General features: G+C 52.0%; 1 protein-coding gene across 1 annotated transcript; it reads right to left on the bottom strand.

Annotated features, from left to right (window-relative positions):
- Window positions 1-1,820: 1,820 nt before the first annotated feature.
- GRHPR (glyoxylate and hydroxypyruvate reductase) lies at window positions 1,821-12,794 on the bottom strand. Its single transcript, XM_063082378.1, has 9 exons — window positions 12,661-12,794; window positions 10,852-10,982; window positions 9,884-9,956; window positions 9,060-9,176; window positions 7,744-7,832; window positions 6,300-6,404; window positions 5,392-5,527; window positions 4,070-4,200; window positions 1,821-2,161 (listed from the first exon to the last, which is right to left on the bottom strand). The coding sequence occupies exons 1-9, from the start codon at window positions 12,741-12,743 to the stop codon at window positions 2,040-2,042; spliced, it is 987 nt and encodes a 328-aa protein (XP_062938448.1). The 5' UTR covers window positions 12,744-12,794; the 3' UTR covers window positions 1,821-2,039.
- Window positions 12,795-13,562: the final 768 nt, after the last annotated feature.

Genomic DNA, 13,562 nt, shown 5'->3' on the forward strand with positions numbered 1-13,562 from the left:
TTTTTTAGAAATACCAAACCATTGGGCATAATTCAGAGGAATTATTCAGTTCTTGTGTTTAGAAAGCTAAGTATTTATGTGTAGCCTAAAACAAAAATGAGTGTGTTTTCTCTTAACCTAGTGTGTGCAGTTACACATTTTGGATAAATCTGTCATGTTCATAGAGGGGCTTGGCATGCCCTATGAACTAAAGCTCAAAGGGAAACCTGATTCCTCTCCTTTTCAGCAGCTGTCAGAAACAGACTGTTGAAGGATATGGGGTCACCTATGAAACTTAGTTTGGCTTGTGGTTCATTAGCAATCATGGTCTGACGCAATGTGAACAGCCTCTACATCCACCCTCTACATGGTGGAAGGACCAGTCTTGTGAGATCAACCTTGGGAGTCAGGTTGGTCAGCGTGGAGAACCAGAGAGGCCCTTGTTCTGGGCCCAGGGTGAGGAGCCAGTGACATAAGCAGAGCAGTGGCAGCCCTCCCTCCCCTCCATCTTGAGGCAGTGGTGCCAGGAGCTCACGCCCTCACCTCTGCTTGGGTGCATGTGGCCTTTGCTTTTGGGGCCTCTCCACTGTTAGATGGATCCTGGAATCTCTCATCTACCTCTTAGTCGATCAGTTTCTACGTGTGAGAAGCAAGCTTGTGGGCCAGTGTCCTTGTACATGCTGTAGCACTTAAAAAATAATTCCAAGGATCCTTGGAAAACCAGTCCCAGGGTCCCATGATCTGTAGTTTCTACCTGGATTATAACTGGTATTGGGTACCTGAATTTTGATTGGTTAGCCTTAATCATAGCCTGGCATGATCATGTAGAATCTTTTCTGGTGATCACATCATAAAGTTCTATCAGGGCACCCATGTCAGTGGTGCTATGCTGGTCAAAATTTGAGGTTTTGAAATAAAAACTTTGTCATATTCATGACTCTAAATGTGTTCTTTTTATTTGCTTAGGTTATTAAGGTTGAAACAAAAAGGGAAGTAGTATTTCTTTCTCTGCCAACCCTGCTTTGACTAATACTTTTTAAAAAACCAAGCCTCCTAAAAAATAATGTCAATGACAATTATCAGTCGTTCCCCTCAAATTATTCCCTTCTGCCTTCCCTGCACCCTGTTTTTGAGCTGTGGGCATGTGTGAGGTTTTGTTCTCAGTCTATCCAGTTACTCTTAAAAGGTCTACTTAGCCTCGTGCTGCTCTGTGTACCCACCTCCCAAGCTGAAAACTCCATTTGCCAGTTTGGCTTGGCTGTGACGAAGAGCTGGAAGCTGATTCCTTTGGCACAAAGCAGAGCTTCGGCAATGGCACTGCTGCAGGCTGGCCTTGGGCAGCAGTGAGTGAGGTGGTGATTAAAAAGAGCATCCACCTAGGGGGTGGGAGCGATAAAGGACGATTTGGGCAAAGGGTGTAATGTGTGTTTATGCTGAAGCTAATTTTAAAATTAAGAAACTCACCTACCTCCACTTACTCTTGACCAAAAGAATAAGTGTTGTGACCTTACCTAATTCTTCAGTTTCTTCCAATTACCTCCAGTTATCTCTCCTTTGCTGTCTGTGCTCTTTGATTTTCCTCATGGTCCACGTATCAGAATCAGGTGCCGTGGTCACAACAAGACTCTGCTTGTCACGTCCTCAGTGAGGGACAAGTGAAGGAATTTGGGCAGAGAAGAGCAGAAGGGGTAAAGTAGTTTGGACAGGTTCTAACAATTAAAATACTCGGGTGAGGGCTGGGGTGGGAAGCAGAGCCAGGCAGATCAGTAGATGTCCTGATTTAGAAAAGGTAAGCAGAAGCTTTTTTTGTTACCCTGCCCCAGTTACAGACCAAGACAGTCTCTTAAAGAATTGTTTAATAATAGAATTACACCCTTTTGGCTCAGATGTGTCCAACCACAAACGTGGCAGTCACACCCATCAACACCAGTCTTCCTTCGCAGAGTCAGTACAGATCAGACTTTTCCTTGGCTCCTGCCTGTGGGTCCACATCAAGCCTGGGCACGTCTGACAGAATCCCAGGGCACCGACTGCCTCAGCCCTTGGTGTCTCCTGTCTGGCTACAGCTTGAGTTCACTGGGCATTGGCTCCCCTCTCAGGCCAGCCAGCAAGTTGTCAGCTGCCAGCAAGGACATGGTGTTGCGAGTTCTGAAGGTGGCACTGCCAATGTGGGGCAGTATCACTGAAAAGGAGAGGAAGAGAGGGAAATGAGTGGTTCAAGAGCCTTAAACTGGGCTCTTTTCATGGCTTGGATTTGACAGTAAGAAGAATAAAGAGAACTTGACTCAATATTCCTTGATTTTCCTTCCCTGCTACTGTCACTAATCACTCCACCGGGGCTAAGGTTCAGAGTAATAAAGGGACTCAGGCTACTGCAACCCAGACACAAGTGTGATGAGAAATTTATATCCTAATGTCGGGGCTACATGGAGTCTTGGAGCCTATCTAGACCCAGCCCTTAAGTTAATAGATGATAAAACTAGATGCCAATTTAGTTTAGGAGCTTAGCACTGACTACCCAACCCCGCGTCCCAGAAGGTGATGCCACAGGGCCTCTGATCTACAGAAATAACTTCAGATGAAATGCTGGGCAGCACAGCTGCCTCTGGCCCCACTGCAGAACAAATGAGGTCGCTCGTCTCCAAAGAACTGCTTTTCAAAGCAGGATCCCTGAGCTGAACTCCCAGGCTTTGGCAGAATGGGGGCAGTTTTCCCAGCTGTGGTCAGCAGCCCTGACATCACAGCCAATGTTCCCCCAGCTCCGGGAGGCCAAAGGTTAAAGAGGGGGGTGGGCTGGGTTCGGGGTCGGAACTGGGAGCATTTCCAAGGGCTGCAATAATGAGAACATTCACTGGGGAAGGCAGCGAAGGGCCTTCTGTTTTGGTTTCCATTCCACAATGTGAATAAAGGACAGGGACTGACCACTCCCAGTTAGTCTGGAGGCAGAAACCACACCAGCTACCTGAACACAGATAACTTAATATAAAGAATTATTAACTAGGTATAAAGTTGTTAAGTAACAGAAGGCAAAAAAAAACCATTAAGGCAGTGGTTCTCCAAGTGTGGCTCCAGGACAGCAGCATGATCGTCACCTGGGGGCTTGTTAGAGGCTCACAGTCTCAGGCCCCACCCCAGACCTACAGAAGCAGATACCCTGAGGGCGGAGCCTAGCAACCTGTGCTTGATTAGTCCCCCCAGGTGACTCTGTTGAACATAAAAGTATGAGAACCATTGCACTAAGGTATCACAGAGGTAGCAATTGCTGGAAGCATCTACCACCCACCCCGACGGTTAGGGGGACAAAGGGAAAGGGTGGGGCCTCTTTGGAGCTGAATCTGAGACCTCAGTGGCGGGGGCATGATGGACTGTTGCTGGTGTCTGAAGGGGGCCCAGTGGAGCTAATTAACTTAGTGCTGGAAAAACTGCAAACTGGCTGCTCCAGCCTCTACAGGAAGGAGCTGGGAGCTGCCGCTGCTAGGCGAGGAAGTGTCGCTGTGTGCCACTCCCTGCTAGGCGAGGAAGTGTCGCTGTGTGCCACTCCCACACAGGAGACAGGAAGACAGGACGGAGCAAGTCCTCCAGTGTCCCACACGGATGGGGCCAAGCAGGGCCAGCTGGCACAGCAGAAATGGGTGTGCAGAGGCCCAGCCCCAGCGCTACAAAGCAGAATAGAGAAGGAAGGGGCCTTTGTTGCTGAGAAACAGCTTCATAACTGGCACAAGTTGTAAATATTGCTGTTGTAATTACTCTTTTAATTCTCATGCTGAAACTGCTAATAGCAATGTAGAGTAGCTATGGGTGTAAGATACTTAGCCCACTCATTTTTTTTTTGTTTTTTTCTTTAAACAAACCCATTCATCCCTACATTCATCTCTTTAGGGCTAAAGACCCAGTTGAGCATGTTCAGGAGACCTCTCCTGTTTTTATGTACCAGTGTCACTAATAGCATAAATGCTATGGTCCCTGTCTGTGTCCCTTTGTGTCCAGCACTGCTCTTGCTAGCTTCGCACCCAGCAGCTCAGGACCACCTCTAAAGAGCAGGCTCCTACAGGGCAGCGGTGAGTTCACACTAGAAAAGCACAGTTCTTACCACAGTTCTTCAGCGTCAGGAGAGGGTGGTTTGTGGGCAGTGGTTCTGGGGTTGTCACATCCAGTCCAGCAGCTGCAATTTGACCACTGGCCAAGGCCTGGTACAGGTCATCCTGGTTTACGACGTCTCCCCTGGGAATGACAGTGGTGGTATAGGTGCCCTGAAGCTCCCTCCACCACCCAGGCCACCTTTAGGGCAGAGGGACCCACAGAACGAATGAATTTTTCCTCTGACCTGGCACATGGCACTGACTTTTACAGCAACAAGTCTTACACTTACAGTAAGTCTATATAGGAATACAGGTCTTATATTCACAGAACCCAAGCCCTGCCACTTTCTAACTGTGTGACCTTGGTCAACTGTCTCAAATTCTCTATGCCTCAGGCTTCTCCTCTGTAAGGTGGGCAGAATGGCACCTAACTCCCAGGAATGTTGGTAGGCTTAAAGCTTATTTACATGCACTAGTGCATGAACAGGGCCCAGAAGTCTGCACTTGTGTTGGGCCTCCCAGAACACCTGCTGAGGACACCACATGCCATCAGGCACCTGCCTAAACAAGGGCAGAGAAATGAGTACACAGCTAACTATATCCAGCAAAGTGAGCAGCCGCTGAAGTAAAGAACGGATTTTCTAGAGACTTCATACTGTGCACTACATAATACTTGTGCAATAACAATTAACACACCCTGTATAGTCCTGGGTACAGCCCTCAGGGTGACCTCATTCAATCCCTTCTTCCCAACTGATTTAAACAGGCTTATAGGGTGCTAGCTAGGAAGGGGTTGGAGTGGCAGAGAAGAAAGGTCTGGCCCCCATACATGCACAGTAGCCTGAAGGCACTGCTGGGGACATTTGGAGGAGCCAAGACAACTTGGGTTTTAGGGTCTGTCTTCCCAGGAGCATGAAGGTTCAAACTATCACTGAACTCATGGTCAGACAGACCCCAGGCTCAGCAGCACGGAAGGTCGGCCTCTGACCATTCAGATGATTAAGTCCAACCCTTTGTGGCAGAGGAGTGGGCCTGCTGAGGTTCCCTGGTACCTCGCTGCCCACCATACCTTCATTCCCTAACCTACACTACTGTGTGCCAGGCCTTGAGGAAGACTGGGGGTACTGTCTTGTTTGTTCCTCTTCCTAACCCAGCCTCTCTCGTGACCTTTACTGTATTTCTGAGTTGGTTGGTTGGTTTATGGAGACCAGCAAGCTCAGACTGAAGTCTCACCAATAACCCAAAGGGAAGAAAAACCACAGACTGCAGCAGTGGGACAGCCCCTCTCCAGGCTTGCTGGGTGACTCAGGGATGTTGAGTGGCCCCAGGATACCTGCTGACGTTGACAAACACAGCTGTTTTCTTCATCTTCTCAAAGAAGTCCTTGTTGCAGAGTCCCTTGGTTGCAGGTGTTAAGGAGCAGACCACGATGATGAAATCAGACTCAGCAGCCAGCTGAGGGACAGACACTAGGGGAGGACAGGGCTCCGTCAGACTCTGAGTCCCAGGTTAGGGACAGCAAGATGGTAGGAGACCAGATGCTGCCTCTCTCCTCCCATAATAGAAACTCCCAAGATGCTTCCTGAAGGCCTAGTCTCTACCTGGATAACTCTGATGACTGTACAAAGAGCCATTTGTGGCATGCTGGTGTTATCATTCATCCAGTCCCTTGGTCTAACAGATGGAGAAATCGAGGCCAGAGGGGCAGGAGCTTGTTCAAGGTCGCACAGTGGGATCTGGGCCACTCTGACTTTCACCAACTTCAGGACCCAATGTGCCAACATAGTGAGGAATGGTTGAGAGCCAGCCTGCCCTCCACTCACCAAGCTGGGTGCCCTGCCAGGGGTTTGGATTCACCTGCACTAAGGGGCACACACAAACACTGGGGGTAGTGCTCGCCAGTTTATTAAGGAAACTGTGCATGAAAATGCTTAGTTCTTCCTCACATCCACCACCATTCCAGCTGCTCTGGCCACACTTGGTGACAAGGGACTCTGAAAGACAGGAGGCCTGGAGTGCTCTCCTGGCACTGAGAGAATGCACTGCCTGAACTGGGTAAGTCTCTGTGCGACCTGAGTGGGCCAGTGTCCAGGGAAGGTAGATTAGATAACACATAAGGGACACAGCTGCCCCTGGACACAACGAACACCTGCATTCTGCCTGAAAATGCCACCATTAAAGAAAATGGAACATCCAGCTGAGCACAGATAGAGCTCCTATGGAAATCAAGGTTTTACTTACCGAACTCTGCCTGGAATTCCGCTGCTTCCTGAGGCCTAGGCTGGCGGCCTGTGTATAGAAATCTCTGGACACCGAATGGCTTCAGACGTCGAGCAATGGCCTGGCCTAGAGGCAAGGAGTCAGAGCCTGTGGCTTGTTCCCAAGCTCTTGGAGGGCAGGGGCAGCACGCAGCAGCTCCACGGACAAGGGGCCCTTGCGGGTCAGATCCATTCATCAGCACAGTCCCAATGTTAACTGGTCATGTCTTATCTCAAGCTGGGGCTGGGGGTGGGAATGAGGTGGGGAGGCTGCCAAGGTGTAACCAGCCCCAGCCGGCCCACACTGCCCGCAGGGATCTGGAGGCCACACCACAGCTCCTATGTGGCTGTTACTTGTTTGTGCTGTCCTCACATCACCCCAGCCAACTCGAGGGCCATTTGCTAACCTCAGAAAACTGGGCCTGAGGGCCAGCCTGTGGCTCACTTGGGAGAGTGCGGTGCTGATAACACCAAGGCCACGGGTTCGGATCCTATATAGGGATGGCCGGTTGGCTCACTGGCTGAGCGTGGTGCTGACAACACCAAGCCAAGGGTTGAGATCCCCTTACCGGTCATCTTTTAAAAAAAATTAAAAATAAAAATAAAACTGGGCCTGGCATCCCAGATGCCTGGGCAAGCAGTCCCCTCCCTCCTTCTGGACCCCTTGCTTCTCTTCATTCAGTCCCAGACCTCATTTGACTTTTTGATGGCATTACCAAACTGCCAACTCACCCCAAACCTACAATACCTTTTTATGTATGCTGCTGCTGAGACCGGCTTGGGCAGCTGATGTTCAGACGCAGAACATACCCCAAAACTGTTGGGGGTTCCTCCAAACAACTCTCCTCTGAAAGGCGGGGCTGCTAGCTGGCCGGACAGTTATTCACTCTACCCTCACTCTCCCCCTACACCAGACAGCGAGACAGAGAACCAGTGACAGATGCTTGGCTGAGCCTAAGCCTTTCTGCCAGACTTCTCCAAATAGGGCCCACTGGAAGAAAAACAGCTGAATTGCGGGTAAACTCTGCCCACTGAGTCCTGTAGTCCCTGAGTTAACGCTTCACAGGTCAAATGAAACACAGGCCGGGGGGTATGGGCTCTCCCACAGTAAGCCACTGCAAAAGATCCAGCACTTGTGGCCTTCTGGTCTTTATGGAGCTGTAATCATAAAGAATCCTGGCTCTTAACAACTTGCTTCTATCACCTAGTAAGTTCTTAAGAACTCCTAATTTTATTTATTCATTTGCCTGTGTTTTATGAAGCTGAATCTTCTCATTAGAGATCCCTACTGCATGCAAAGTGCCCTGATAGCATGTGGTCAAGGCAACCCTTTCCAAAGGATTTTCAGCATTCAGACACGTAACACTAGGGACTCAAATACAGCCTGAGAACCTGGGGTGGGGCAAGCGGGCAGGTGGGAGCCTCACCTATGCGTCCCAGCCCGATGATGCCAACAGTGCTCTGCGTGAGTCCGTAGCCACACATCCACAGGGGCTTCCATGAGGTCCAGCCGCCACTGTGGGGAGGGAGGGGGCGGGTGAGAGGCCAAAGATGAGGGCCCACCGGGAACTTGCAGACCCAGCACCCCTGGCTGTGGTCCAAGGTCTAAAACTGCCCTCCAGGCCAAAGGACAGAGGGTGGGATGAGTTATACCCACAGTCACTCAGCACTGCAGATAAGCAGCAGGAGTGACTCCTCCTTTAAAGCCATCAGGGACACAGGAATCGAGGTCTGGAAGGGGCCTTAAAGGCTCTATCCCATTCTGCAGATGGGGAAACTGAGACCAGAAAGGGTGACCTGCCTGAGGTCACACAGCCAGAGGAGAGGTGGGAACTCAGGATTTGAATTTCCAAAACAAGTTCTCTCAGCACTCCAGGGAAGCAACAAAAAGTAGAGCCACCAGGCCCACTGCCAGTTGTCCTGGGTGGACAAGAGAATGGAGCCTGTCTTGAGCCACCTTCAATGAAGGTGCTGGCTCCCTGAACAGGACGATGAGCAGGACATTCTACACTGTCCAGTCTGTGCCCACCCCATGCCAGGGGCCAGGCTCTCAAGGCTGCGTTGGCACACCTCCCACCTTTGCTCACACCAGTCCAGGCACCAGAATGCCTTCTCCAACTCCTGATACAGAGACCAAAAGCCCTGATCTGAAAGCCTCAGGCCAGACTTCAAATTGTTTGGTTTTTAGAAAGGAAGTACGGTGCATATGGTGTATTCTACTTATCACCCCCAGCACTGTCTGGGGAGGTACCCTGTTTCAAACACAGTGGTATACCCGCAGCAAAACATACGAATATTCACACTGAGTGGGAGAAATAGAAACCATAAATAGCATCGTGTTAGTATGGTCAGGTTTTGCTCCCAAAAGATCTATGAAACAATTTTCAGTTCTCAGAGCTCTTTGGATTTTAGCACCACAGATAAGGGACAGTGAACTCAGTGCTCAAAAGGACACCTACCTGCTGCTTCTTCCAGGAAGCCCTCCCTGATCCACACTCCTCCCCTGCTCCCTCATCAATCAGCAGAATTTATTTGTCCCTCCCTTTTCCTCTTCCCTCCTGATTTCCCTTTGTGTCCTGTTACTGTTACTTTTCCTTATGCTTTCATTGTTCTAGCTGAATCGGTCCCCCCTTGCTAGATAAGGCACACCCAGGGACAGAGACCACATCTGGGCCAGGCTGACACTGGTGCTCAGGAACCAGCTGCTGAGCAGAGTTGTCTTTCCCGCCAGGCGTTCACTCACTTCTTCACTTCCTCGATGGCCTCGGGCAACCGGCGGCAGGTAGTGAGTAGCAGAGAGACAGCAAGCTCGGCGGTGGTGTCTGTCAGGACATCTGGAGTGTGGCCCACTCGGATCCCACTACGAATCAAACATCAAGTGGTAACATCAGCCTCAAGCACCTTCACCAATGTTTACTGCTGGGAGATTTCCATGATATTACTTTGCTCCCTTTTTGCTCTGCCTGCCAGGAAGCTCAGAAATGGACTCAGGAATGGTCAGTACCCATTCCTATTTCAATTATTGCCCACTTTGAGAAGGATATGAAGATGGAAGACCAGGGTTCAAGGTCTGGGCAAGTAACTACTTAACTTTTCTGAGTTTCCTCATCTGAACAGGAAATAATAATACTTGCCTTTTCTACTTCATGGGGTTGTAGTAGAGATCAAAACAGATAATAAGGGCCGACCCCATGGCGCACTCGGGAGAGTGCGGCACTGGGAGCGCAGGAACGCAGCAGCGCTCCCGCCGCAGGTTCGGATCCTATATAGGGATAGCCGGTGCGCTCAATGGCTGAGCGCGGTGCGGCCGGTCACAAAAAAGACAAAAAAAAACAAAACAAAACAGATAATGAACGTGAAAGAGTAATACCTAGAGAGAGCTCACACACTGTTTCTGACCTGTCAGGTTTATTCTAACTGCCCTGTGCACATGTGGACAGGTTTATCAGCTATCTCACATTTTCACTGAATGGTTGAGGGACAGTAAGTGAAAGCAAACAGCTCTTCCCCCCTCTCTGGTAGCCACCCCCACCCCAGGACCCCTTCCGAAGCCCAAGCTGCATTTACCGCTTCTTTATTTCATCCAAAGCCAAGTGGTCCACGCCCACGGACAGTGTGCTGATGACTTTGAGACTGGCTCCTATTGTACAGAAAAGGCATCGTTCATCTCTTTCCTTGTGGAATTCAAAGCCATCACACCAGGAACTAACGTGGGGACAAGACACCTGCTTATTATTATTTTCTTAGAATAAGAGAAAAGGCTGACGTCTCTGTTCCTTAGTTAAAACACCCAACAACTCTCTGACAGGTACAGACACTGTGGCTCAGGGAGGCAAAGTGGACTGGCCAGTCATGAGCAGAGCCAAGGTTCGCCTCAGGCCTCTGAGATCATGGGACTGTCCACCCATTGAGCGTCCCCAATGGACACCTCCAAGAGTGCCAAGAAGGCGCCTGAGGCATGACCGTCTCACACCCTCTCTTCTGAGCAGGACGGCAGAAAGCTTCTGGGCCAAGGTCAGGGCAAGAGTTGGCTTGGTACTAACCCACAAGGGTCCCTCCCCATCCAGCAGCCTCTGAGTTTGAACTGTCCTCAAAATTGTCACGACAACAAACTCACAAGGTGATGTTTACCCGCCCCAGGACTGAGACCCATGGCTGGGAACGGGAAACACATCCTGGATGCCTGCTAGTGGGTGGCACTGAGCCGGGTCCCACCTCATGCTCTACACAGATGCAGTAGGGGCAGGGCCTTGCTCGGGGTCACAAAGCTGGGCTGTGGCAGGGCTGGAGGAGGACTCAGGGGCTAGGGTACTCTCCCGTACACCTCTCCTAGGAGTCTTTACCCTCCTAGGCCACTCCCAGGGATGCACAGCAGGGAGGGGAATTGGTGCGCCAGGTGGAGCTGCAAACAGCTGCTCTCTCTGGCCTAGTGTGGCTGGGAATGCCCTCAGAACCCAGAGAAAGCACTGCAGATCTGCCCACGGAGCCAGAGCACAGAGGTGATGTGCCCCACAGGGCCTGCCCAGTGCACGCACCTGCCGCATCCAGGAGCCTCTTGTCCACGCGGTCAGAGAGGAGGCACAGCAGGCCATGGGCCCCCGCCAAACCTCGCTCCAGCTCCTCACTGGGGATGGGCTCATCCGAATCCCACTGCTCCACCTCACAGCTGGAGGGAAAGGAAGGCCACTCAGAAGTGGGGAGCCCCCAGCACCCCTCTCAGAGCTGGGAAACATTGCCTTCTGCTTGCTCTGGCCTCATGCTGCCGGAACTGGCTGAGGAGAGTCAGGGTCAGGCATGGGCAGCCTCAGAACTGTCTTGAGAGAGTGGCTGAAGGGTAAAGGGCTGTCACAGAGCAGAGGAAGCCTACAGGGCGGAGGGCCCAAGAGCAGAGCCTAAAATAAAAGGGGGACAGTCATGGGACAGCTCTCAGCTCAACATAAAGAATAGCTTCTTCACACAGAGGGGCCTCAGGTGGCCTAGCAGGTGGCCAACTGTAGGAAAGGCCAGTGGGGTGGGGGCTTCCTGCATCAAATGGGGCTTGGATTCAGTAACCATTTGCATCTCTTCCTGTCCTTGGGGTCCATGAAATAGAAAACTCTCATACTTGGACTTTGCCAGGAAACATAAGATCAAGGTAATTCAATATGGAGAAGTGGCTGGTGGGAATGGGATACTTTTCCCATTAGTGCGGCTATACCTCCTGGTCCTTGCCATTTAATTCAGTGCAGCCAACATGTACACAGCATCTGTATGTGCAAGCCACGGGATGGCTGCTGGCATCTCCCAGAACACCCTGTGGCAGCACCTCGCCAACTGTGAGCCCCAGACACAGGACACCTGTCCTTGAGCCTGGCACAGTGCTATAGCAGCATGAGCTCCTGCTTCTAATTAGTGTGGCTTCTGCTTTCCTCTTTCTCTCCCTTAGTGCAAAGCAAGTCCTCAGCAAAGGTTTTGTTGCACTGAACAAAGTGAAAAAACAAATCTCATTTTCCCAGAGAACTGGTTGCTGAGGCTGGGTGCCAGCTTCTCCCCGTCTGACACTGGAAGTGCAAACCTGGGAAAAGGCAGTGGTCAGACTGCAGTCAGATAGGCTGAGCACAAACCCCAGCTCCACCACGTGGAAGTTGTGTGGCTTTCGGCAAGGTACTTAACCCCTCCGATCTCGGTTTTTTGTTTTTAATGAGAAATGGGAATTATAATTGTGACTTCACGGTGTTGCGAGGATGAAAAGTATATGAAACACCGGGAAGGGCTGGCCCTCAGAAACGGTTCAATTTAAAGAAAGTCATCAAAGGTTCCCACCAAACATCCAAGGGGGCCAGGCCAGTGACCGCCACAGGTCCCTGACCCCACCTGCCTTTCAGGAAACCTCAGAAGGTAAAGATTTAACAGCCTGGATCTTGCGTCACGGTCAATCTTACCTCTTTGAAGGCCAGTGACCCTATCCTGGTCTCCTCCTACCCGCCCAGCGCCAGGGGGCAACTGCAGGTCCCAGCGTCATTGCAAGGGCCCTGGAGAGAGCTGGGTCCACAGAACTTTCTCTAAGTCTCCCCCAAACTCCAAGCCCGTCCGGCCGGACCCAGTTGTTAAGTCCGGCCAAGGTCCAAGCCCCGCCCTTCCCCCAAACAACTGGGGCCCGTGAAGGCCGCCCCAGCCCGCTCTGTCGCAGCTCCGGGCGCACCCCAAAACGCGCCTGGCGATCGCTGAGTCACCCCGCGGGACGGGCAGACGCCAGCGTGCCCGGCACAGCGGTGCTGGGGCTCCGCAGCTCCTTCCCGCTCCCAGCCCGACCCGCGCCTGGGCCTAGGCCCGGGCGCGCGGAGCAGCGGGGGCGCCAAACTCACTCTGCGGCCCGGGCGAGCGCGGCCCTGCCCTCGGGCGGGATCCTGCGCGTGACGAACACCTTCATGAGTCGCACCGGTCTCATGCAGCCTGCAGCCGCAGGACACCGACCGGACCCTGCGGACTTAGGCGGGACGGGAAGTGGGGGCGGGGCCTAGGGCGGGGCGGGGCTTGCGGTGACTGGATGTGTTCGGGGAGTGACAGTGTGTCTCCGTGTGGGGCGAGTTAGGGCTCCGAGTGTGCGCCTTGGGCTTCTGTGGTGTGACCCAGCCCTGACCGAGCTGAGACTGGTTCCGGGGTGGGCGGACAAGCATGAACACCCGCTGCCCCTGAGCCTAGAGGACTGGCGGGCGGGTCTTGAGGTTGGGGTGCGTGAGGGGCCGTCCAGAGGGAAGCCGTGTGTGCGTGTGTGTGGACGCCTGTGTCCGCTTAGACAGCTTAGGCTGTCAGAGTGGAGGAGGGGGATGCAGTCAGGGACCACTCCCATTCCTAGGGCCTGGGTGCCCTGACTCTCCATGCTAGGTCTGTTCCAGCCTGACCACACTGTTCCAGGCAGGAGCCACTGGTCATATGGACAGCCCGATGAGCGTACTCTCAGGAGGCTAAGTGGAGTCAGAATCCAGGAACGACCTCTTTAATGTTTAATGCAATTCCCTATATGAAACCCACAATTGTGAGGGGGAGTTTAGGGGAGTTTAATTGGTTGTGGGCCACCCAGGCTTGCAGGACACCTGCTGACTAGCAGGAGGCAGTTCATGCATAGGGCCAAGGCCAAGGTGCTGAATGGGGCTATGTGGGGTCATGGAGAAACGCAGGGTTTGCAGTCAAACGGACCTGGGCCTGAATCCAAATTCTGCCATTTACAAACTGTGACCTTAGTGAGGTCATGTCGTTTTCCTAAGCC

Source organism: Cynocephalus volans, chromosome 17 (genome assembly GCF_027409185.1).
Source record: "Cynocephalus volans isolate mCynVol1 chromosome 17, mCynVol1.pri, whole genome shotgun sequence".
NCBI lineage: Eukaryota > Metazoa > Chordata > Mammalia > Dermoptera > Cynocephalidae > Cynocephalus > Cynocephalus volans.